Source organism: Scardinius erythrophthalmus (assembly GCF_964197995.2).
Source record: "Scardinius erythrophthalmus genome assembly, chromosome: 21".
Taxonomy (NCBI): domain Eukaryota; kingdom Metazoa; phylum Chordata; class Actinopteri; order Cypriniformes; family Leuciscidae; genus Scardinius; species Scardinius erythrophthalmus.
The window spans coordinates 9,004,327-9,032,292 of NC_138241.1; the positions used below are offsets into that span (position 1 = coordinate 9,004,327).

Genomic DNA, 27,966 nt, shown 5'->3' on the forward strand with positions numbered 1-27,966 from the left:
GTGCATTCCAGCATTGCAATCTTGACATCGCAGCCTGTTCATTATAGCCTTAATAAAATATAATAATAAAATAGTCAACCTAGCATATAAAAATTACACTGCTCTGTTTAAATAGACAGTAGTACAATTCATAGTATTCACAGAAATCACTGCTCAACTGTGATGTTTCCAAGCACATTTTTGCGCATGTGAAGAGCATGTGAAGTTTTCCCTTCAATATTGGAACGTGAGTGAAGTACAAAGCCTATAATAAACAATAGTTTAGCATCCAAAAAAAAAAAAAAAATGTATATATATATAAAAAAAACATTAAGGGACAAGACAGAGAATATTACTTGTCTGATATATATATATATATATATATATATATATATTTTTCTTTGTTACATATATATATATATATATATATATATATATATATATATATATATATATATATATATATATATATATATATATATATATATATATATATATATATATATATATATATATATATATATTTTGTTGCATTATTTATATATATATATATATATATATACATACAATGGAATGTGAAATACTCCTCCTAGGGAATTCATCCGATCGCCACCAAACTCGGTGTGAATGAAGTCAAGACATTGAGGATGCTAAATTGCGAACGGATTTTTGATATCTCGAACGGTTTGGCCGTGGCGAGGAAACAAATTTATGGCGAATAATGGGACACAGGAAGTGTGTTATAACTTCTGCATACATTAACTGATCTTGATGAAACTTCAGCAGTGTGTTCGTTGTAAGAGGCCGATCACATGGATGTGACTATTGTGAGTCAAAGTTATAGCGCCACCAACAGGCAGCAGGAAGTACGTCACTTTCAAAATGCTTTGAAATCACCCTCTTATTTTTACCCGATTTGCTTCAAACTTTGTGTGTATAATGTAAATACATGGCAGATGTAGACCTGTGAAAGGATTATTGATATCTTAGATACTGTTGCCGCGGCATTGCATCAAACTATAATATTATTTTCGGATGCTTTTGAGACTCTTTGCATGCTTGAAATTGGATGAAACTCGACAGACACATAACACTTATTAGCCAGTAGACATGTGAAAAGTTTCAGAAATGGGCGTGGCAGGTGGGCTCAACAGCGCCACCTTGAACAGGGTCTGAAAACTTGGTCCATATATCAAACACGCTTGCATGAATTAATATGAAACTCGGTACACATATAGATCTCATCAGGCCGAACAACTTTCCCTCTGTCAAGTTTCACGCCAGCCCAACAGGAAATCGGCTATTATGGGTTGTTTGGAAAACGCTTGCTGTGGAATGTGAAGTACTCCTCCTAAAGAATTCATCCCATCCCCACCAAACTCGGTGTGTATGAAGTCAAGACATTGAGGATGCTAAATTGCGGACGGATTTTTGATATCTCGAACGGTTTGGCTGTGGCGAGGAATCGAATTTATGGCGAGAAAAGAGAAACACGGAAGTGGAATAACTTCTGCATACATTAACTGATCTTGATGAAACTTCAGCAGTGTGTTCGTGGTAAGAGGCCGATCAGATGGATGTAGCTATTGTGAGTCAAAGTTATAGCGCCACCAACTGGCAGCAGGAAGTGTGTCACTTTCAACATGCTTTTGACAAAAGTGGGGGGGTTAGTTTTAACTACAGTAAAGAAAAAACAGTTTGTATATTGTTCTCATCAAGCCGGACAACTTTCTAATTTACATTCAATAGCTCTGGCCATCAGGAAGTCAGATATTTTGGTCTGAATGTGAATTTTTTTGCAAAATCAGCCTCTGAATTTTTAGCCACTCCTCTTAAACTATTTATTTTATTCGTACCAAACTTTTTCAACATGATGAAACTACATTAAATATGCTAGATTGTGAATGGATAATAAATATCTCAAACGGTTTTGCTATGGCGAGGGATTAAAGTAATGTCCAAAAAGGAAACACTAAAAATCTTCTAAAAATGTAATTATATACCATTTATTTCTATATAAAAGAATACAAATATCACAACTAAACCCATTTTATTCTGTTTTTGCAATTCAAGAAGAATGAAAAAGTTAAAACAGGCTATTTAGTGCTATTTGGTTCAACAAAAAAGCAAACATAGGGCTATACTGCCCTCTTGTGTCCAAAAGGACATCAAAATAGTATATAAAACTTTTTACCAGGTAGGCCAATATTGTATTTAAATATACATTTATTACGTATGTGTCTGAGGATATTTTCCCACCGGTTAATCGACGTGTGACACGAGTGGGTGCTTTTAAATCGCTAATATAATAGTGTAAGAAAAATAATGATAATGTTGCACACACAAATCACACACATGTGGGAAAGAATGATGCTTTTAAACAACACTAAACCGCCATTAGGTGTCGCCAGGCATCCATCTTAATAAGCGAGTCATTGATTCATTCGTTCAAATGATTTGTTCGAATGAGTCGATCAAGATTAAGACAGATGTTTATGGATTGATCATTCAATCTTTGAGTCAACCGATTCGTTAAAAATGCTGAATCGTTCAGTTATGAGAAAACACGTGATGCGTGATGGTTCTGCCGTGATCTTTGTTTAACTATTTTCGCTGCTGAAACAGAACAAAAACAGTCAACATTGCATCTAAAATGTAAGTGACTTAATTGTAACTGTTTATTAACCTGTTGTATGAAATCTAGGGGTGGGAGAAAAAAATTATTCTTAGATGCATCGCGATGCGGACGTGGACGATTCTGAATCGATTCACAAATGTCAAAAAATCGATTCTCTAAAAAAATATTTTTCTAATAACGTAATATTGACGGAAGGCAAAAGGCGGAACTCTAAGCGGACGTGCGTGCAGTCTGTGGCGCGCACATAACAGAGAAGTTTCTTCTGCTCACCAAGGCTGCATTTATTTGATTAAAAATACAAACAAAAACAGTAATATTGTAAAATATTATTCCAATTTAAAACAGCTGCTTTCTATTTTAATATATTTTAAACTATTATTTATTCCTGTGATCAAAGCTGAGTTTTCAGCATCATTACTCCAGTCGTCACTGTCACATGATCCTTCAGAAATTATTCTAATATGATGATTGATACTCAAGAAACATTCATTATTATTTTAAATGTCGAAAACAGTTGTGTACAGTCTTTGATGAATAGAAAGTTCAAAAGAACAGCATTTATCTGAAATCTAAAGCTTTTGTAACGTTAAACACTACCGCTCAAAAGTTTTGGGTTAGTAGTAATTAAAATTTTATTTTTTGGGGAAATAAATAAAATAAATCAGTACTTTTATTTATGAAGGATGAGTTAAACTGATCAACAGTTACAGTAAAGACATTTATAATGTTAAAAATATATATATTTGAAATATATGCTGTTCTTTTGAACTTTACATTCATCAAAGCATTTTGAAAAAAAAAAAATCTGTACACAACTGTTTTCAACATTGAAAATAATAATGAATATTTATTGAGCATCAATCATCATATTAGTATGATTTCTGAAGGATCATGTGACACTGAAGACTGGAGTAATGATGCTGAAAACTCAACTTTGATCACAGAAATGAATTACTATGTAAAATATTTAAAAATTGAAAACAGCTGTTTTAAATTGTAATAATATTTCACAATATTACTGTTTTTGTTTATATTTTTAATCAATAAATGCAGCCTTGGTGAGCAGAAGAGACTTCTCCTAAAAACATTAAAAATCTTACTGACCCCAAACTTTTGAACAATAATATATATATATATATATATTTGCGATTTGCTTCAAACTTTATGTGTACAATGTAGACACACGGCAGATGTAAACCTGTGAAAGGATTATTGATATCTTAGATACTGTTGCCGTGGCAACGCATCAAACTTTAATATTATTTTTTTATGCTTTTGAGACTCTTAACATACTTGAAATTGCATGAAACTCAACAGACACATCACATTTATTAGCCCGTAGACATGTGCAAAGTTTCAGAAACGGGCGTGGTGGAATGGCTCAGTAGCGCCACCTTTAGTCAAAAATGGGGGCTTAGTTTTTCCTAGAATCACAAAACTTGGTATGTGTATTGTTCTCATCAAGACGGACAACTTTCTAATTTACATGAACCATCTCCGACCAACAGGAAGAGAGATATTTTGGTTTGAATGTGGATTTTCTGAAGAATTTTCTCTCCCTCTCTCTGTGTCTGTGTGTGTGTGAGGGGAGGGGGGGATTTGACTATTGCTTTTATATTGTTAATCAAGGTTTCAGGGGCTTTTGGGGTCCTTAACGTGCTCAAAAACTCTTGAAACTTTGCACACAGGTCAGAACCCACGGCCATCAGGGCCGGGCTGAAGCTGGTACCCGGGCGTGGCAGGGGGGCTCAACAGCGCCCCCTTGAACGGGGTTCTAAAACTTGATCCATATATCAAACACGCTCGCATGAATTAATATGAAACTCGGTACACATATAGATCTCATCGGGCCGAACAACTTTACCCCGGTCAAGTTTTACGCCAGCCCAACAGGAAGTCGGCTATTATGGGTTGTTTGGAAAAAGCTTGCTGTGGAATGTGAAATACTCCTCCTAGAAAATTCACCGTGTCCCCTTCAAACTCGGTGTGCATGTAGTCAAGACTTTGAGGATGCTAAATTGCGGACGGATTTTTGATATCTCGAACGGTTTGGCTGTGGCGAGGAATCGAATTTATGGCGAGAAAAGAGAAACACGGAAGTGGAATAACTTCTGCATACATTAACTGATCTTGATGAAACTTCAGCAGTGTGTTCGTGGTAAGAGGCCGATCAGATGGATGTAGCTATTGTGAGTCAAAGTTATAGCGCCACCAACAGGCAGCAGGAAGTGTGTCACTTTCAACATGCTTTTGACAAAAGTGGGGGTGTTAGTTTTAACTACAGTAAAGAAAAAATAGTTTGTATATTGTTCTCATCAAGCCGGACAACTTTCTAATTTACATTCAATAGCTCTGGCCATCAGGAAGTCAGATATTTTGGTCTGAATGTGAATTTTTTTGCAAAATCAGCCTCTGAATTTTTAGCCACTCCTCTTTATTTTTCCTCTAATTTATTTTATTCGTACCAAACTTTTTCAACATGATGAAACTACATTAAATATGCTAAATTGTGAATGGATAATAAATATCTCAAACGGTTTTGCTATGGCGAGGGATTAAAGTAATGTCCAAAAAGGAAACACTAAAAATCTTCTAAAAATGTAATTATATACCATTTATTTCTATATAAAAGAATACAAATATCACAACTAAACCCATTTTATTCTGTTTTTGCAATTCAAGAAGAATGAAAAAGTTAAAACAGGCTATTTAGTGCTATTTGGTTCAACAAAAAAGCAAACATAGGGCTATACTGCCCTCTTGTGTCCAAAAGGACATCAAAATAGTATATAAAACTTTTTACCAGGTAGGCCAATATTGTATTTAAATATACATTTATTAGGTATGTGTCTGAGGATATTTTCCCACCGGTTAATCGACGTGTGACACGAGTGGGTGCTTTTAAATCGCTAATATAATAGTGAAAGAAAAATAATGATAATGTTGCACACACAAATCACACACATGTGGGAAAGAATAAACAACACTAAACCGCCATTAGGTGTCGCCAGGCATCCATCTTAATAAGCGAGTCATTGATTCATTCGTTCAAACGATTCGTTCGAATGAGTCGATCATGATTAAGACAGATGTTTATGGATTGATCATTCAATCTTTGAGTCAACCGATTCGTTAAAAATGCTGAATCGTTCAGTTATGAGAAAACACACGATGGTTCTGCCGTGATCTTTGTTTAACTATTTTCGCTGCTGAAACAGAACAAAAACAGTCAACATTGAATCTAAAATGTAAGTGACTTAATTGTAACTGTTTATTAACCTGTTGTATGAAATCTAGGGGTGGGAGAAAAAATGTATTCTTAGATGCATCGCGATGCGGACGTGGACGATTCTGAATCGATTCACAAATGTCAAAAAATCGATTCTCTAAAAAAATATTTTTCTAATAACGTAATATTGACGGAAGGCAAAAGGCGGAACTTTAAGCGGACGTGCGTGCAGTCTGTGGCGCGCTCATAACAGAGAAGTTTCTTCTGCTCACCAAGGCTGCATTTATTTGATTAAAAATACAAACAAAAACAGTAATATTGTAAAATATTATTCCAATTTAAAACAGCTGCTTTCTATTTTAATATATTTTAAACTGTTATTTATTCCTGTGATCAAAGCTGAGTTTTCAGCATCATTACTCCAGTCGTCACTGTCACATGATCCTTCAGAAATTATTCTAATATGATGATTGATACTCAAGAAACATTCATTATTATTTTAAATGTCGAAAACAGTTGTGTACAGTCTTTGATGGATAGAAAGTTCAAAAGAACAGCATTTATCTGAAATCTAAAGCTTTTGTAACGTTAAACACTACCGCTCAAAAGTTTTGGGTTAGTAATAATTACAATTTTATTTTTTGGGGAAATAAATAAAATAAATCAGTACTTTTATTTATGAAGGATGAGTTAAACTGATCAACAGTTACAGTAAAGACATTTATAATGTTAAAAATATATATATTTGAAATATATGCTGTTCTTTTGAACTTTACATTCATCAAAGCATTTTGAAAAAAAAAATCTGTACACAACTGTTTTCAACATTGAAAATAATAATGAATATTTATTGAGCATCAATCATCATATTAGTATGATTTCTGAAGGATCATGTGACACTGAAGACTGGAGTAATGATGCTGAAAACTCAACTTTGATCACAGAAATGAATTACTATGTAAAATATTAAAAAATTGAAAACAGCTGTTTTAAATTGGAATAATATTTCACAATATTACTGTTTTTGTTTGTATTTTTAATCAATAAATGCAGCCTTGGTGAGCAGAAGAGACTTCTCCTGAAAACATTAAAAATCTTACTGACCCCAAACTTTTGAACAATAATATATATATATATATATATATATATATATATATATATATATATATATATATATATATATATATATATATATATATATATATATATATATATATATATATATATATAAATAAATATAGCTGCGAGCAGCGATGGAGGGCCCAAGCCGGCGGTACCGCCACCCCGGTGCCTTTAGGTAACTAAAGGCACCGGGGTTGCGGTGCCACCGGCTTGGGCCCGTAATCGCTGCTCGCAGCTATATTTATTCTTATTTTTCTGTCAACCTTTCGGGCACTTTTGGGGCCTTTAACATGCTCGAAAACTCTTGAAATTTTGCACACGGGTCAGAACCTGCGGCCATCAGGGCCGGGCTGAAGCTGGTACCCGGGCGTGGCAAGGAGGCTCAACAGCGCCCCCTTGAACGGGGTCCGAAAACTTGGTCCATAAATCAGACACACTTGCATGTAATAATATGAAACTCAATACACATATTGATCTTATCGGGCCAAACAACTTTCGTACTTTTACTTTTTACGCCAGCCCAACAGGAAGTCGGCTATTTTGGGTTGTTTGGAAACGCATGCTGTGGAATTTAATGTACTCCTCCTAGGGAATTCATCCATTCGCCTCCAAACTCAGTCAGCATGAAGTCAAGACATTGAGGATGCTAAATTGCGGACAGATTTTTGATATCTCGAACGGTTTGGCCGTGGCGAGGACACAAATTCATGGCGAATAATGGAAACAGGAAGTGTGTTATAACTTCTGCATACATTAACTGATCTTGATTAAACTTCAGCAGTGTGTTCGTTGTAAGAGGCCGATCACATGGATGTGACTATTGTGAGTCAAAGTTATAGAGCCACCAACAGGCAGCAGGAAGTGTGTCCCTTTCAAAATGCTTTAAAATCACCCTCTTATTTTTACCCGATTTGCTTCAAACTTTATGTGTATAATGTAAACACACGGCAGATGTAGACCTGTGAAAGGATTGTTGATATCTTTAATAATGTTGCCATGGCAACGCTTCAAACTTTAATATTATTTTTTGATGCTTTTGAGACTCTTAACATACTTGAAATTGGATGAAACTCGACAGACACATCACATTTATTAGCCCGTAGACATGTGCAAAGTTTCAGAAACGGGCGTGGTGAGGGGCTCACTAGCGCCACCTTTAATCATAAGTGGGGGGGTTAGTTTTATCAACAGCAACAAAACTTGGTATGTGTATTGTTCTCATCAAGACGGACAACTTTCTAATTTACATGAACCATCTCCGACCAACAGGAAGAGAGATATTTTGGTTTGAATGTGGATTTTCTGAATAATTTTCTCTCCCTCTCTCTGTGTGTCTGTGTGTGTGAGGGGAGGGGGGGATTTGACTATTGCTTTTATATTGTTAATCAAGGTTTCAGGGGCTTTTGGGGTCCTTAACGTGCTCAAAAACTCTTGAAACTTTGCACACAAGTCAGAACCCCCTGCCATCAGGGACGGGCTGAAGCTGGTACCCGGGCGTGGCAGGGGGGCTCAACAGCGCCCCTTTGAACGGGGTCCCAAAACTTGGTCCATAGATCAAACACGCTTGCATGAATTAATATGAAACTCGGTACACATATAGATCTCATCGGGCCGAACAACTTTCCCCCGGTCAAGTTTTATGCCAGCCCAACAGGAAGTCGGCTATTTAGGGTTGTTTGGAAACGCATGCTGTGGAATTTAATGTACTCCTCCTAGAGAATTCCACAATTCGCCACCAAACTTGGTCAGCGTGAAGTCAAGACATTGAGGATGCTAAATTGCAGACGGATTTTTGATATCTCGAACGGTTTGGCCGTGGCGAGGAATCGAATTTATGGCGAGAAAAGAGAAACACGAAGTGGAATAACTTCTGCATACATTAACTGATCTTGATGAAACTTCAGCAGTGTGTTCGTGGTAAGAAGCCGATCAGATGGATGTAACTATTGTGAGACAAAGTTATAGCACCACCAACTGGCAGCAGGAAGTGTGTCACTTTCAAAATGCGTCTCATCGAGCCGGACAACTTTCTAATTTACAGTCATTAGCTCTGACCAACAGGAAGTCAGATATTTTGGTTTGAATGTGGATTTCTTTGCAAAATCAGCCTCTGAATTTTTACCCACTCTTAAGTGGTTTATTTTATTCCCACCAAACTTTTTGAACATGATGAAAATACATTAAAGATGCTAAATTGTGAACGGATAATAAATATCTCAGATGGTTTTGCTATGGCGAGGGATTAAAGTAATGTCAAAAATGGAAACACTAAAAGCCTCATATCTTCTAAAAATGTAATTATACACCACTTATTTGTATATAAAATTATACAAATACCAGAACTAAACCCAGTTTTGGGTTTATTCAGTTTTTTCAATTCAAGAATTATGTAAAATCAGCCAGAATGTGCTATTTAGTAAAAAAAAAAGTCATACATAGGGCTATACTGCCCTCTTGTGTTCAAAATCAACGGGTTAATCAACGTTAATCAATGTTGTGGAATATTTTGAGTGTATCTTAAAATCAGAATAAGACAAGTAATATTTTCTTTTTATATGTGATTCGATCTGGGAAAACCCACCACATGGTGAAATTTTACCTATTACAGGTTTTGATATCATATGGAAGTTGGTATCAAGCCCTTTCCAAATCTGTTTTTATTTTTATCATAGCTTGTTGGTAAATTAGGGATGTCCCGATACCACTTTTTGCAGAACGAGTCCGATACCGATACTTTGATTTTTGGTACTCGCCGATACCGATACCGTAACCGATACCTGAATTTTCAATGCATTTTTAATTTTTAAATGTATTAGTAGATAAACCAAAAGAATATAAATAATATTAGTTGGCTTAATTTGTTCATCAAATATATATTTCTTTCAGTTATTTTCATGCTTAGTTAAGCCTGCTAAAATGCATTGTATGAGCTTCTGTTACTGTCACTGTTCATTATATTGCTCAATCATATTTTATCTTTCATTTAATAGCCACAGCAATATTTAGAGCTGCTTCAGCAGGGCTCAGTGCTGAGGATCGGGTCAGCGGTTCAAATGTTTGTCAAAACCAGTGAAATATCAATTATTTAATCCAATTTTGATATTACAAAAACTACCAGCATAATTAATGTGAATTTAAAACAAGCAGTCAGTAACAAAATAAGAACAAACAATCGAATTACAAAAAGGACAAATAAATACAATAGAACAAAGAAAGACAAATGAAATAAACAGTGTTTTTAGAGTTTTTCGGGTAGATCTAACTTGTACAGAAATTTCAAAAAAGTAATCAAATGTGAAAAAAGCATTCATTACTGTATAAATTATATATAGATGGATATTTTTGTAAAGTTGAAAAGGGTAGCCTATTTAGTCAAGAGCAGTGAGTATTTCTTTGTCCTTTGTTTGATTAACATTAGACTGCTGCTGCCCCTTTAAGACCGAACGCACCGCACCGACCGCATTTGAACATGCTACGTTTATTTGAGATATAACCGACTTTGTTTACTATAGGATAGCCTACTCGCCAAGACAGGCGTTATTACACAATTTTGTGTGAATTCGTCCGTACAAGCGCAAGATGTGAAAGAATATTTAATTCAGTATTCGCGCGCTGAGACGCTGCTTTGGATGTTTGCGTTCATGAAACTTGACCTGCACACGTCCTGTAATAATGTAGGGAACCACTCGTTATACTTAAATCAGGTAACAGTTCATGTTTTACTTTACTTACATTTAGTTTTCATCCAAATAACATGTGCTGAGTGAGTGAACGATCAGCAATCAAGAGCATTCAACAGAAGTGCGCTCGCTCGCTCCCTCTCTCTCTCTCTCTCTCTCTCTCTCGTCAGTTAACGTTAATAATAGGCTACCTGATGCCTCGTTTTATTTTCTTTGCCATTGACATCCGACTGAACAAACTTTCCACTGATGTCTGTTTAAACGGATATGCTCGACCAGTTCGCGCGTCTATGCCTCACAGCTCACCTCCACAAAGCACTCGCGCCGGCCAGTTTCGTTTTGCAAAATGTACGTGGTATCGGTGCGTGGTATCGGCGAATTTTTATGAGTACGAGTACGAGTATATGAGGACAGTATCGGCCCGATCCCCGATGCCAGTATCGGTATCGGGCCATCCCTATGGTAAATGCGCACTATACACATTCACTGTACATGTTATGTGGTTTATTTTAAAGGTAAACTATCTTTGTAGTGTTAAGAGACGGACAGGTGTATGGGATATACGGCGATTGTTTTTTTTTTCACCTCTGCCGGGCGTTAGAGAAAATGGTCGCATAGAATGCATTAGAGAAAGAGAGTATTTTCAGCTTGACACTATAAATCGCTGTTTTTCTGCACTAAACAAGGGAATTTTGCCAAGATATTTTCAGAGATAAGAGAAATGATTTTATAAAAAAATTATTTAATGGAAAAAAAAATTTGACAAAAAAACTGACATTCAAACTATTTTGGAATTTACTGAAACCGGCCCAGCGCGACATCCGACGGGTTTTCCCAGATCGCATCACATATACATATATATATATAGGTAACTAAAGGCATCGGGGTTGCGGTGTCACCGGCTTGGGCCCGTAATCGCTGCTCGCAGCTATATTTAAAGTTTATTTTTTCCACAATCAACATAAAAGCATAAGCTGAATTGTTGCTTTTTTGTTGTTGTTTTTTTAAATGAAACAGGTGCTTTTTTCTAATTTTTCTGCTTTCAATATTAAATTAAAAGAAAGAATGATACGAGGATTATACTGTTGATTAAAACATTCCTTCCTTTTTTGTTAGTATTAATTTGTTCCCATGATTTAACAAAAAATTTAAATAAAAGTAGTAATGATATAGCCATGACATATTTATGTGATTTATGCAGAAAGAGTTTTGTTGTGCGGATGGCTAGGAGGTCCTTGTACCCTCTGGTAATATCATTTTCTACTTAAAAGAAACAAAGAGAAATGAGAAATGGTTTGATTTTTGTTTTAAGAAACGGAAAATTTCAAATTAAGCTAGAATCTTCGTATTTTTTGTTCATGGGTAAATTTTTTTTATTATGCTTTAATATTTGTTTCGCATGAGTGGCCCGGCCCTGAAACGTCCCTTTTCAACTCTTTCTGTCTTCTGTATACTGTGCCTGTCCCATCATGCAGAATAAGAGTTCATCTGATGTTATACTCTGCAAATTAGTTATAATAAAGTTTCTTCATACTGTTTGGCTGTTGCATATATTTCGTCAATATACATCTCGTATAGAGCACAACAACACACTTCTTGGTTCAGCGTCAGAGCGATCCTAGCATTGTTTCCTGATAACAGTGGAAAGAACTTAAAATACTCCGCCATTTTTGTTCATAGAGATAAGAGTAAAATATCATTCAAAACTGTAAAGGGCTACTTTTATTTGTACACACTCACAATAAAAACTTTCTGAAACATGTTACAAAAATGGACCGAAACTCAGACATGAAAAAATGATTTAATCCATATGAAACTAATAAGAGGTACAGTCTGAGCTCATTATCATACGTGAAGCACGGCTATGGTAATGATTCATGTGAACATGTAAACATCACCTCCATAAAACAAAGCAACTAGCTTCATCAGGTTATATACTTTTCATGTTTTTTGGAATAAACTCACGCTGAGAGGAATAAGCCTTGAATTTAACTCTGAGTAAGAACGTGATGCAACATGCGGCTTGATTAAGTGGATGATAGACTATCATTTCTGATTAGTTAAAGTGCTATTTTTACTTAAACCTGTACACTGTTTACTAGTTGGGCTTTTCCAAAACTATATCCTACATGGAAGATGCAGGATGTTAAATGATCTGGAATAACGACAGTAAAGGCATTGATATGATATCGCTTCAGTTCATAATTCCAAGTAGACTACACTTTAAGACTTTTAGACTTTAAGACCATAAAAAGTGGACTAATTATTACGATGAATGGGTTTTTTTTTAATGGGTTTTTCCTCATGAAACACAACTCATGTTATTATTTAAAAAATGAATTCTGCTTGTAGTAGCAGCGAGTGAAAACGTTGCATCTGAGGCCCTGTTTACACCTGGTATTAAGTTGCATTTTGGTCGATCAGATCACAAGTGGACGATGAAATACAGGTGTAAACGGTGTAAAACGTTTTGAGCTTGTCCACTTTCAAACACTTCCAGAGGTAGCCGAAAGCACATTCGACCAGATTGCTTTGTGTAAATGCTCATGTGGTGGAACAGCGCAAAAAACGGCCTATTCTCCACCTACCAACTAAATTTTAACTTTTGGAGGGATTTAAACTTTGTCAGCTGAAGACACAAGTTTGGTTTTGTAGATTTGAAAATCATGCTTTCCCCGTTATTGCTGAATCACAGAAGCTACACCAGTTACTTTTGCCAAGAGATTTCTAATTTATTATTTTTATACATGTGTCAGACATACGAGAGAAACAGGCTTAGAAGAATAAGGCTACAGGCGAGGTGGTCTTCATTCCAAATTTCTCTGTTCCCCATTTCTCTATTCCCTCACCCCATCATGCCAGCTGTAATGGTTTCTCTGTGTTTCTCCTGCCTCACCCCCTCATGCCTCTATGTTTCTCTGAGTCAGTACAGTAAGATTGAGCTTATATACACCACTGAGGGATTTACAACTTCCTTGTAAGGTAGAAAAACATGTTGCTTATGTTTAAAATGGAACGTATACCTCATGCTTAAACATGGTACAATCCACCTTCCATATTAAGAAACTATCCCTCTGTGTATACATTCGTGGTACATTTGCATCAGTCAAAACATTCCTTTCCTTGTAAAGAATATGCCAACTTTTTATGTACACATTTGAAGTTTCATCGTCAGTGGAACATGTTACATTGCACATACTTCTATGTTTATCTTTCTCCCAGCTCCTCTCCCTCTTTCTCTGCTCAGCACACATGTATAAACATACTCTGGCTTGACAAAATACATTATGAATTTTTTTTTTATGAAAATGAATAAATAAAAATAATACTAAAAAATAACATTAAAAAATACAATTTTAGTCTTCAGTTTTTTTAAATTAAAACGTTTCTCATTTCTCTTTATTTCTTTTTAAGTAGAAAATCTTATTACCAGAAGGTACACGGAAAGGTCCTTGTACCTTTGGATACGTTTTTTTGTTTTTGTTTTCAAAATGGAAAAACTAACGAACCATTTAGTTATCACATTTTCTCATTAACATTTTCATATGTTTGCTTTCCTCACAGTTTGTTCTAATGCATCAAATGGAAACACGATAAAATAAAAAAGATAAATAAAACCTTTTTGGTCCAAATATTAATTTTATGTTAAAACAAATTCAATGGAGGATTAATGTTTTAACAAAATACAACCTTTTTTTTTTCTTCCTGTTGCCAGTCTTTTTCATGGCCCCTTAAAGGCAGGGTAGGCAGGTTTTTTCTAAAAAACTTTTTCCCAAATTTGTTTAAACTGTCTTTATATACCAATACATAATTAAAATGCAAGTACTCTGAAAAAGAGAGTATAAAAATCGAGTGTCTGTAGTCCTCTCAGGGCTGCAATAAACACAGCTTGTTTTGTAAATGATTAGTTCATCATTAACTAACCACTTATTACAACTGAACGCTATTATAAAGTGTTACCGCTGATCGGTTGGTTATCATCACATGAGCTACGGGGAGCTTGCGACATTCTGAAAAGTTGAGATGTTTTCATCTTGCCGTGGCATAGGCGCACCTGGAAAAACGAGCTCGCCACAATGCATGCGTGTCGTCACCGCGTTGCTTCTATTATGAGCGCGCCTACATTTGAAATAACGAATTTGCACGGGCATTTAGGAGAGTATTGCAAGATGCTGCTCACATTAACCTTACTTTAAAAAAAAAAAAAAAAATACAATCATGATTTTTACTGAAAAATTATGTTATAATTATAGGCCTAAATACCTTGTGTTTTCATCGATGGTATAATTAATACAACTAAAATTCATTTGGTTTGTCATGATTGATTTTGTTCATAATCAGTAAAATAAAATAAAAATCTTCTAACAAGAATAAACACATATGAACAATTAAATTATTGCTGTATTATTAATTTTGAAACTATCCCAGCAGCGTTTCGCGCTCATATTCTGTAATCACATTTAGGTATATTAATTCCGCCGTCACATCACATAATTAAATTATCCACCAAATTGTCATTTTCTCCTTAGAGTAAATAACTTCAACAAAGAAAACATTTTGGCATTAGGCATTGGCATTAGTTAATGCCTAAAAATGTAAGAGTTTTACCTTATAAATAGATTCTAGTTTAATTTTAAAATTCGTCACTGGAGTGAATGGTAATATGATTTATTGAAAATATACAAGTGGTTCTTAAGTCAATACTTTTTAAATGGCTTGTCAACTTTGCACTCCTCTGCTGCGTCATTCTAGTCAGCGCTGGATTCTAGCCACCACCGGATTGTTGTCAGTGCGAAACACATTTTTGTGCATGTGAATGCTGATTCTTGTCAGCACTGGATTCTAGTCATTCTATGACTGGAAAAATAATAGTTGTTGCAAAAGAAACAATACATAGCTTACATGTCACATTAAACTGGCAGATTTTAGAATGATGTAGGGCAGGCAATTATTTTGCAAGTAATTACATTTTTAATCTTGTCTTGCCTGGATCTTTGATGTAAACTCGTGAACGGCCCCCAAGAACACCTGAACGCCCCCGTACCGCCACTGTTGAGAAACACTACAGTAGAGTTTAGGTCCTCCGCACAGTAATACAAGTAACACACCTAGTAATAGAAGGGTTTGCTGAATTATGCATTTGAAGAACCAATCATATTGTAGGAAAATTACCTTTTCCATGCTCCTATTCTAGAAAAACTGTTGTATTCTTTTTGTTGATGGGATTCTCTCTGAAATTAGTCAGATCCTCCGGCCGTGATTAAACAACATTTGAAGGCATTGTCTGGAGTCTGTCTAGTTAATGCTGCACAGCAGGTTAGTGGAACACTAGAGACCTTATTCTCAAGTGATAGTGTTCAAAAAGGAACGAGACATCGTTCGTCTCAGTGTGAAACTCTTAGGCGGGGTTAGATTGTGGTCAGGTAACTTTAATTCTTAGGCATTTTATGCGGTCAGAATAGCTACTCTAAAGCGTCAACCAATAAGGTCAGATGTGAATTCACCAGAGTATAATTTTATAAAGGGTCGACTGTAGACGCCCCACGTAAACTTAAGTCAGGTGTGTAGAGGAAAAATCTACCACAGGGACACTTAATATTCAACAATATTACTGATCTGACGCGGTTGTATAAGAACTGAACTGAGCTGGACGATGACAATTTTTTGCATAACTGCTTTATAGATGAAATGAACTAATTTAATAATTGAAGATCTTTACAACAGAACTGAACCAACTCTGAACTGACTTCAGCTGAACCACAGCCAAAATGCATACTTTCTGTTATCACTGTAAAGCCCCTTTGAAACTTTCGGCATTTTATAAAGTGCTACATAAGTAAAGGTGACTTGACTCTGCCCAATTTGGGTAAGCTTTTCTTGACAATTTGGTTGCATTTAGTAATGACATGATACACAGTGTAATGTGCTATTAACTTGCAAAGGTAAGCCTTTGTTTTTTTTTTGTTTTTTTTTTACTGAACTTGATGTACAGTATTGCACAATACAGATGAATAAAGTCCTATTGAACCTTCTTTCCCATTCCTGTAAGCGTTTCTCTGCAGTTTTAAAGGAGCGTAAATATGACACTGGATCTGACACACAAAGCCTCTATAAACAATTTCTTTTTTTTCCAGTACATTGTTTTTGTGGACTATGAAGAAGCCATTTATTTGCCTTATTTGAAGGATAATTGTGTTAATCTTTGTTTCTTGAGAAGTGCACCCTCTGCAGGACAGGAAAAGCTTAAAGGGTCATTTCACCCATTTGAACATTGTTTTTTATTTAAAGTGGGTCATATATGTAGTCGAAATGTAAAATAATTTTTGAATTTGGTGCCTTCGTGACCGAGAAAAGACAAAAAATAACTTCAGAACGCATTTGTATGAAAGACAACAACTCCCACAATGCACCACATTGCACAGCTCCGCAAGCCACTCCCACTAATCCAGAAAGCGCATATCTGCCTATAAGAGAAATCACTCTTCCGTCTACAAGGCTAGCTACTACCAGAGCTTGAAATTCATTTCACATTCACACAAAATGTCTAGTTAGTTGGCGAACTCATATAGTGCATTACTCCTCGTTTGTATTTCTTTCGAAAAGGTGAATTATTGCATGGTACCTGGATGTTCAGTCAGAACATATGCGGTGCGAAACTAGTTCTCAACACAAACGTCCGTGTCCTCGTCTGATTCAGAGATTTCGTCCAGGAGAAATTGTCATCGTTGAAATTCTTTGCCGCAGACGGACTCTATCTCTGTGTTCGTAGCGGTTCGTAGCTGCATTGTGAGATCACCGGCGCCACCAGTCCGCCCTAACTCGAGCCAGTCCGGGCTCCTCGTCCGCGGCAGGCAGGTCTTCTGCCTCGGCTGCTCTTCGCTATAATGCGGCTTGTAAAGGTAGCCACAAACACCTGATTCAAGCATCAGACTTCCGAAATCCTCTTCTTCTATATCATATTGAGCACTCTCCTCCGCTATTGTCATAACTTTACATCTGTCTCCACAGCGCCTGTTAGCTTAGCTTCAAACAAGATGGAGGATATTGCTTTCAGTTTCAGAGAGTAAAGTCCCACCCAATGATCTGTAATAGGTCTGTAGCGTGAGCGCGCCCCACCCTGGGAAAGATGAGAAACTAGTGTCTGTAGTCTTAACAGAAATCCCCCCCTCTAACACTTCCTCCTACAATGACGCAAAATGACGATTTTTGCGTCATTGTAGGAGGAAGTGTAAGAGGTAAATAACAGATTTCTCCCGTCTCAGGGGAAAATGAGAGAGTGTTGCACGACCATTCAATAGTATGACTGGGTTTCTAACAATGCAAAGCTTAATGCAAATGGGTGAAGTGTCCCTTTAAAGGCCTAAGCGTGGCTTGCAGGAGTGTGGCCTGCCGGAGCACATGGTCTTTAGACCTTGCCTTGTTTGTTTGCCAGCAAAAGTTGTTTTGATTTCATTAAGTTTGCATGACCTTTTCTCAGTTTACATCCGTTTATTTCCTCAGTTTATTTTATGTAATCAAGTTTTATAATAAACAACAAGAAAAGCACATGCAACTTGGGCCTTATTTAAACTGCAGGTCTTGATGCCCAATTCTGATTTATTACCTCTATCTGATTTCTTCGATCTTCTTTCAATTGTGACCCATATCCGCTTCATGTGTTTACACTTGCCATACTATCTGAAACATTGCGCATGCTTAAAATGGGTTCTTGAACAGATGGACGAACATGAAATATGCTTGATGCAAGCTTTGCGATATAGCCTATGTGAAGTTTGGCAAACAAGAGCTTTAAGAGCAGTGGGTACAAAACTTTAGAATGAGCAAGCCAACTTTTGATATGTTGTGTCAATGTTTGTCCACATTCCTTTGATATGTTGTGTCAATGTTTTGTCGGGCCATCCGTCCCTTTGCAGATGCGTGTCGGAGTTGCTCTCGTCATTAAACTGCAGAGATAGCCTAATGCCTCAGAAAATCCAATCCGCCTGTTTACATGACAGTCGCATTAGCACATATCTGATTTATATCTGATTTATTTCCACATATGAATGAGGCCTGAAACCGATCTGGAAATATCCGAATGCATGCGTTTTTTTCCTGTTTACACTGTCATAGGACACATCCGATCTGTGTCACATGTGAGCGAAAAATCGGAATTGGGTCACATTTCACTGACGAGGCCTTGGTAACGATGGATTTTTAAGACAAAGGAAGCGTCTAACCCCTCAGCAGACCCAAGTGACTAACGGGACAACTTGATTAAGGATAGTCACTACAGACTATCTGATAAGAAACTGGGACTATCAGACAATCCATGTTATAAGACATATTTGAAAGAAATATGCAACAGAAATGTTAATTACTTAGGTTGGAAGGGATTTAGACCTTCCAACCTAAGCTATCTAAGGGATTTAGACCTTCCAACCTAACCTATCTTTTAGCTGTAACTCTTACAAGCTACAGTTTCAAAATAACCTCCCAAACACTTTTTCTGACCAATGAATTTCCAGGACCTTTCCAAGTTTTCTATGATATTGGGAACCCTGCCTGTGATCAGTGATTGTCAGCATACCATAAACAAAATAAATAAGTGTTCAGTTATGTAGCTGGTGACTGTGATGGACTAGGGGCTGTTTTGGATACTCACTTGTCTTTGATTTCAAATCTTTCATGTAGCCACCTGCGGAAGAAGATGGGCTCTGCAGGAATTTCCCTTATGTCCACACGGTTGAAGTGGATGTGCACCCTGGGGCATTCCTTGCACAGGAACTCTGTACACAGAGAAACTGAATTAGAGAAACAAAGGCAGACAACAAACAGAATATTACAACCATCAGACAGAAGACAAACAAACAGAATATGTTTGGTTCGGGTTGTATCACAGTTTTAGGGTCATAATTTCGGTACGGTTTGGTATGCGCCATGTTCAGGACTACAGTTGACCACTGTCAAGGAAAATAAGAACAAATATTCAAACTACAAGAAATAGCACAAATGAATACAATAGAGCAAAGATCCAAATAAACAGTACTTCTCAGGTTTTTCATGTACTGTAACAGTATTTTCAGGTCCAGAAATTGAATAAAGTAATCAAATGTAACATAACACTGCATATAATCTTCCCTGTATAAATTAAATAAAGATTAATCCAAATTAAAAAGTTACAAAAGTTATTCAGTCAAGAACAGGGATAGTTGTTTTTTTTTTGTCTTGTTAATTAATTAAAAAAAAATTAGAAAAAGAAAAATGCACAGATCCAATGTACTGATACTGTGTACAAGTGTTGTTTTTCTTGACCGTTTGAAAGTAGATTTGAAAGTGAACTCAATGTAATATTCACACATTGTCTGAGATGTGGATTTCCATGTGCACGCTTCGGATGTTTTAATTTTTTAACTTGCACATAATGCATTAATTATAAAAATATATATATTTTACTTTTTAATAGTATTTTTGTTATACAGAAATAAATGGTGTAAAATGTACTACTTTGAAGATGAGACTGTTCCAGTTTCCCTTTTTTTTGTTATTATTTTAATCCCTCACCATGGCAACACCGTTCAAGATATCCATTACCTGTTCAAAAATCTTCAATATATTAGATTAGATTAAAAAACTTTATTAATCGGGTAAAAATAATACTGGCATCATGTAGAGAAAGTTTGGTGTGAATCGTATGATGCCCTTTGGAGCAGTAGTTAAAAATTCAGAGCTTTATAGAAAATAAAAAATAAAAATCACATTATGACTTCCTGTTGGTCCGAGCTAGAAAGCTGTCTGCTTAATGAGAACAATATATTATGTACAGAGTTTGGTGACTCTAGGTAAAACTAACCCCCCCGCTTAAGTCAAAAGGTACTGAGCCCCTCATACATGCCCATTTCTAAGTCTTTGCCCAGTTCTACTGGCCAACAAATCTGATGCGTGTGTCAGATTTAATTTTTTTTATTGAACAATATTAATTTACAAACTCAAGTAGGGAACAATATGCATGTGAAAATAACAAATAACATGCAATTAAATATTCATTCGTATATATGTGCATATAGCCCTATGTTTAAAAAGGTTCATGTGTATAAAACAAACAATAGCATATTTAGTACAATAACGAAAAGCATAATCTTCAAACACTTAAGGGGGTTTGCAAGTAGAATTTCTTTTAGAAAATAAAATAACATTGAATTATGTACAAAATCTTAGAAGGAAAGAGACTCAAACATGACTTCATACAATTCACCAAGGGATTGATTATCTTTGGAGAAATATTTTATGGATGATAAATCATTTTTAGATATTCATTTTTAAAACAAGCTAAAAGAGGGTTTACTGTTATTCCATTTGCTTTTATATATACAATATTTTCCCATAGTAATAATAACGTTTAACATCAATGATATCTTTGAGAGACCATCTACATAAACCAAATTTTAGTGAAGGAATTTCCGTACCACTATTTAGACATCTGTAAAGATCCTGCCACAACTGCAATGTGACGGCAAGATTTTTTTTTTTTTTTTTTAATGGTTTTAGGCTCTTCTGAGCAGAATCCACAAAAATTTACTTCAAAACAGATTTTTTTCCATAAAATTTCAACAGCAGGATAAACATCATTGATGATTCTAAACTGAATGTCCTTCATTTTAGGTACAATTGGCCATTTAAGATAAGAACAGTATTTGTTTCTAAATGTTTCATTATTAAAAATGTTTACTTTTGCTGGTGTGTTGAAATTGCAGAATAATTTACATTTTAGTACATTTCCAATTACTTTGTTGTTGCACTGTTTATCAACTCGTGCAATTTAACAAATACATTTTGAATATGTAAGAGTGTTTTGTATTAGTTGTTTTAATGAAAGAGGGATTGCTCTAAGAAAGGATTCCACACACTATTAAATTCTCTAATGATTGGCATGCTTCTGTCGCAAGCGACAATGCAGGTGACAATAGGATACAGAAATATAGTGGCTAGCATAGTTCATGTTTGTTGGTTGGATTCCCGGCGACGTTCTTTCATGTTCTCTTGAGCACATTGTAGAATTGCGTGGGAGGGGGGGATTCTGGTGACATGTCCAGCCCATCTAAGGCAAATAAATTTTAGGCGGGAGGAAAGAAAGAAAGAGGTTCACATTTGTCACTTTGAACCAATCTTTATTTGACATTTTATCCCTCCAGGTCTTACCGATTATAAACCTGAGGCATCTAGTATGGAAGGCACTTAGCCGACTCTCGTTGCCTGTAGGTAGTCCAGCATTCAGCGCCATACAACAGGACGCTCAGAACACATGCCACATACACTTTTACTTTAGTGCAGACAGATAGATGCTTATTCCGCCATACACGTTTTGTCAGACATCCAAAAGTAGAGGCCACTTTCCCCAACAAGACCAAAATCTCATTGTCTAGGGTGGTATTTATGGGTCATGGTAGATCCAAGATAATTGAACTTTCCCACATCATCAAGTTCTATATTATTTAACTGAAAGCAATGCATGTTGGCAGCTTGTGACTGTCATAGATTTTTTCAAGATGATTGAGAGCCCAAAAACATCACATGAGCTTGAGAAACAGTCAAGCAGAGTCTGCAGCTGCTCGGGATAGGCTGAAGAAATTTCCATCATTCCTAGTCAAAAGAGTGACTCCGGTGTGATTATCCAATTTCTCAAAGGCAGTCTTGAATACATAGGCGAAATAGATGTCGTAGAGCAGGGCTATTCAATTGGCGGCCCGCGGGCCACATGCGGCCCGCCAATCATCTCCATGCGGCCCGACGGCACCAACCTCCCTCCTCCTCTTTTCGCTCCGATTGACCTGAGAAACGTTTTACGTGTGAATATTTCAGCAGTTATTATATGTGTCCCGAATTTATGTCGACTGAACCAGCGATAGGCTACCAATCATTCGTGAATGAATCATTCTTTTGGTTCGATTCTTTCTAAACGCGCTTGCATAACGGTCTAAAACTATTCGGATTCATTCGGACCGCTCCGTCACTGAATCATCTGAAGCGGTTTCTCGTTCAGTACAGTTACAACAAATAGCGATGTTTTCAGTTGTTTCACTAGTTGTTTAAACACGGCCCAGCGCGGAGTTGCGTTTACTCCCGGTCCCGGACACACTAATATTAAACAGCGTTGCGACAACCAGTGGAAGCGTTTCAGTTCGACAGAAACATTTCTGTTACAAACCACAAATCACTCGATGATTTAATTAGTATTAAATCGGATGAAACAGCCTCAACATTCCCAACAAGACTGATGAGGAAAGCAGGAGAAACACTGTGGCATGAACGAAATTAGAAGACTTTAAATCCCCTAATCACCCTTACAAACATTTACCATGAATGTACTGTAGTAATTTACCATGGTTTGGCAGAAATGTGCAATATTTATATTGAATACTATGTAGTAATAAATAAATATAGTAAATATATACTACAATATTATATAGTATAATAGTAAATATAGTGATTTATATTGCATTAGTTTTATTAGGTGGGTAGAGGAATATATATTTAATGCTTGTTATGAAATTATGTCAGTTTCTTTGTAAAGGTGCGTATAGTTTTTAACTTGTGTTTAGGCATTTTTTATACAGTGGGAGCCTGTGGTTAACAAGTCTCACTGTCAGAATATTTTCATTTAAGCATAACAATTATAAATAAAATAATTATTATTTCTCACCAACAGCTATAAGTTTGTATAAATAATTTATTTGTTCCAAGGAAAATAGTTGTACACAGCTGTAAATTATCAAGTTTTTATTTATTATGGTTTTATATATTTGCATACTGTTGGGTACCACATTTCCAAATACCACACTTCTTTAGGGTTACTTTAGCTTATTTATTGAAACTGTTATGTTTCAATAAATAAGATAAACCCCCAAACCAACCCACCGGCCCACCTCAACTTTTCGATTTGATAATGCGGCCCTCGAATGAAACTAATTGAATAGCCCTGTCGTAGAGGGTTAAATTCTCTAAAGGAACATTTTATCACAAATTTATCCATGAATGAATTATATTGAATAAATTGGCCATCTTCATCTATCAAATCAACAACATACAAAACTTTTTTTCTCAAAACACTTGTTTGAATAATGTCTTCCTATTTATTGTAATGGTCCTATTATTCCACAGGGTGGAGCCATGAGGTGTGAATTTGTGGGTAAATATTTTCCAGTAGTGAAATTTCTGCTTGTGGAAATGTGAAAGCTTAATAGGCAATTAAGAAATCTCAAAATCACATTTAAGCAAAAATTCTAATCTTCCAAACCTCTTGAATACACACTTTGGTATATGAAACCATATTGAATTAGGCTGTGTTAAATATGATTTTATCTAATTAAGTTTGAGTACACCAATCATTGATTCAAATTCAGTGGCTTTCAGATCTCAATTTTTAAAGTCTTTAATCATCTGGGGTTTTTCCAATATAATGAGTTTTGTTTTTCCATATAAAATGAAACATTACAGAGTTAACCTTTTTAATCAGTTGAGGAGAAACATAGAATTAGAATTATATGGATAAATTAGCTTAAATATGCCTTCTGCTTTGGTCAAAAGGATTCTGCACATAATAGACAGATGAAGCCAGTGATTAAGAGATTTGTATTTTATTTTTCATTTTCATTACTAGTACTCTTGTATTTGAATCTTTAGATATTATTAAACCAAGTTATTTCACTTCAGATTTAACCAGAATGGATTCTATACTTTCCTCAAACGAATAGACAGTTCACTTTTTTTAAAAGGCCCAATGCTCTTGAAAAAACTGAAATAATGTTCAAGGCTCTCTCAATTATAGATTTGTCTTTTAAAAAAAATTACTGTGTCATCAGCAAATTGACTAATTCGATACTCAAAATCAAAAATGGTTATTCCTTTTAATTGAGAATGGTTGACAATTAAGTAAGCTAGCATTTAAGAGCACAGTATAAACAATTTTTAAGAAATTGGACAACCTTGTATGATTCCACGCAAAATTTTAATTATAAAAGTACTCTAAACATTTTTTTTTCTCATTGTATGGTGGTTGTGTCAACACACTGCAAAGACGCATTTATATGCAAACACCACATAAAAGTGAATTTTGCATCCGATGACCCCTTTAAAGGTTCTTTACACGCAGTAACAGTTCTATTTAGAACCGTATCGTCCTGAAGAACCATTTATATGCTGAAATGGTTCTTTGTGTTAGAGTTTAGGATTCTTTATTCCCACCTTTTTGTTTTTCAAATCTGTAGCTGTCAAAGCCACCTCATTACTGATTTTCTGGAGCTCAACTATACAAGACTGTCAACATACTCTCAACAGGTAAATGATTTCTATCTTAAAATGTCTATACATTTTAACAATAATTTCCAAACAGTATTTTTCTCTTTTCAGTTTAACAGAACAAGTAAGTGTGAAAAGCTCTGTTCAGTTAAGGATACTCATCTTCTCTTCTCCAAAAAGGAGGCTAACAGAGATATGGAATTTATGATCCACAGTGTTTGATATTTTTTTCAATTATGACTTTATGTCTAAACAGCAAACAGGTATTTGAAGCTGCTTGTGTCTCGTGAGTCTAAAGAATCTCTCCATGCTGGCAGTTCTCTTTGTGATCTTTGGTTAGAGGTGGCTGAAATGCAACTTTACGCACGTAAAGTTCCATTTCAGCCACCTCTAACCAAAGATCACAAAGAGAAATGTTTATAGTGGGTGTAGAAATACATGAAGACTCATTTTTAAACAGTTTTATTCAATGACGAATGCTGTACTACAGTGGATGGTCTAGATGTTTCTTTGAAAAACTAAAATCTAAATGTTTATTGTACTGAAATCATACTGATATGTCACTTACATAATAATTTTGAACACCGTGTATAAAAGGAACAGAGATATTGGTCTCCAATTACTCTAATCTACTAATTATCTTTGTTTTAATGCCAAATCAATTTCCACTTAAGTCGACTTTTCATCAGTTAGGTATTTGTCACCATCATTTAGTTTTTGGATATCTTTAATATTTTCAAATACAGAATCACAATCCGCCTTTTTATAAGATAGATTTATAAAGGTTACGATAGAAAAGGCAAATTTCATTCTGAGTTTCTTTTTGATCATCAATTATAATATCATTAATCTCAAGCTTATTAATTTTTTTCCCATCACATAGAGCCTCTTTCACCTAGATATCATCATATAGAGACTATGTCCGTTCCCCGAATTAGGACATACAAAAAACTCCTAAACCCATTCAAGGGTAAAAATGTAATTGATGTTCAACAAATAAAAAACAGATATAATACGGATGAACAAATGATAAAGCTCGGGTTGCTGAATATTCGATCCCTTACTTCAAAAGCACTTATTGTTAATGATATGATAACAGACTATAACCTAGATGTGCTGTGTTTGACAGAAACCTGGCTTAAACCAGACAATTATATTACTTTAAATGAGTCCACCCCGCAAGATTACTGTTATAAACATGAACCTCGTCTGAAAGGCAAAGGGGGAGGTGTTGCTGTAATTTATAGTAATATCTTCAGAATTACTGAGAAGTCTTGTTTTAAATATAATTCTTTTGAAGTGTTGTTGCTAAATGTAACATTATCTAGTGTAAATGATAAATCACGTTTAACATTTGTGCTGGCTACTGTATACAGGCCACCAGGGCACCATACAGAATTTATCAAAGAATTTGCTGATTTTCTATCAGAGTTAGTACTGGCTGCAGATAAAGTCCTAATTGTTGGTGATTTTAATATACATGTAGATAACGAAAAAGATGCATTGGCATTTAAAGACATTCTGAAATCTATTGGAGTTAGACAACACATGTCAGGACCTACTCATTCTCGAAATCATACTCTAGATCTAATATTATCACATGTAATAAATGTTGATGCCGTTGAAATTCTGCAGCAGAGCGATGACATCTCAGATCATTATTTAGTCTCGTGTAAACTTCATTTAGCCAAGGCTGCAAAGCCAACTCCGTGTTACAAATATGTTAGACCTATCACTTCTGCCACTAAAGATTGCTTTATCAATAATCTTCCTAATCAGTTTCATCATCTCAGCATCCCGGATAGCTTAGAAGAACTAGATATTGCGACAGAAACTCCTAACTCTCTCTTTTCCAGCACTTTAGACACAGTTGCTCCGCTGCGCTTAAAGAAGATTAAAGAAAATAGTCCAACGCCGTGGTACGAGCACACTCAGGCCCTTAAGAGAGCAGCCAGAAAAATGGAGCGTTGCTGGAAGAAAACAAAACTAGAGGTATTTTGCATTTCATGGAAAGACAGTTCGATTGCATACAGAAAGGCCTTAAAAGCTGCTAGATCTAGAAGAAAATAAACAAAACCCTTGGTATTTTTTCGAAATTGTGGCTAAACTAACGAGAAATAAATCTTCAACCCCAGATGTTTCCAAGCAGCACAGCAGTAATGATTTTATGAACTTCTTTACTAAACAAGATTGATAATATCAGGGAGAAAATTATAACTATGCAACCGTCTACTACAGTATCGCACCAGGCAGTGCATTGTAGTCTCCTTGAAGACATTTTTTATTCATTTGTTGCTATAGGAGAGGAAGAATTTAGTAAACTCGTTAAATCATCTAAATCGACAACATGTATGTTAGACCCTATACCGACTAAGCTACTGAAAGAGATGCTTCCAGAGGTCATAGATCCTCTTCTTAATATCATTAATTCATCTTTGTCACTAGGATATGTACCAAAAACTTTTAAGCTGGCTATGATTAAACCGCTTGTTAAAAAAACGCAACTTGATCAGTCAGAATTAGTCAATTACAGGCCGATCTCGAATCTAACTTTTCTGTCAAAGATAGTCAGGATTCCAGTCAGGATTTAGACCATACCATAGTACTGAGACAGCTCTCATCAGAGTCACAAATGATTTGCTCCTATCATCCGATCGTGGTTGTATCTCACTATTAGTGTTACTCGATCTAAGTGCTGCATTTGACACTATCGACCACAAAATTCTTTTAAATAGACTCGAAAATTATGTTGGCATTAGTGGAATTGCATTAGCATGGTTTAAATCATACTTATCTGACCGTTATCAGTTTGTAGCAGATGTCTTATCAATCACAAGTTCAGTATGGCGTACCACAAGGCTCAGTACTAGGACCACTGCGGTTCACTCTGTTCATGCCACCATTAGGAGATATCATTAGGAAGCATGGCATTAGTTTTCACTGTTATGCCGATGATACTCAGCTCTAGATTTCTTCACGCCCAGACGAAACTTACCAATTCACAAAATTAACGGAATGCATAGCTGATATAAAAAATTGGATGA

At 35.7% G+C, this 27,966-nt stretch overlaps 1 protein-coding gene across 5 annotated transcripts in view; it reads right to left on the reverse strand.

Moving 5' to 3' along the window:
- agpat5 (1-acylglycerol-3-phosphate O-acyltransferase 5 (lysophosphatidic acid acyltransferase, epsilon)) overlaps positions 1-27,966 on the reverse strand; it is a 70,251-nt gene that overhangs the window by 15,702 nt on the left and 26,583 nt on the right. For all 5 annotated transcript variants that reach the window (XR_014029034.1, XM_081350502.1, XM_081350500.1 and 2 more), the window contains one exon: positions 19,293-19,416. Coding sequence is in view for 4 of the 5 variants with exons in the window: in XM_081350502.1 (XP_081206628.1) it covers positions 19,293-19,416 (124 nt within the window). In the remaining variant the exon portion in view is untranslated. The remainder of the gene's footprint in view (positions 1-19,292; positions 19,417-27,966) is intronic.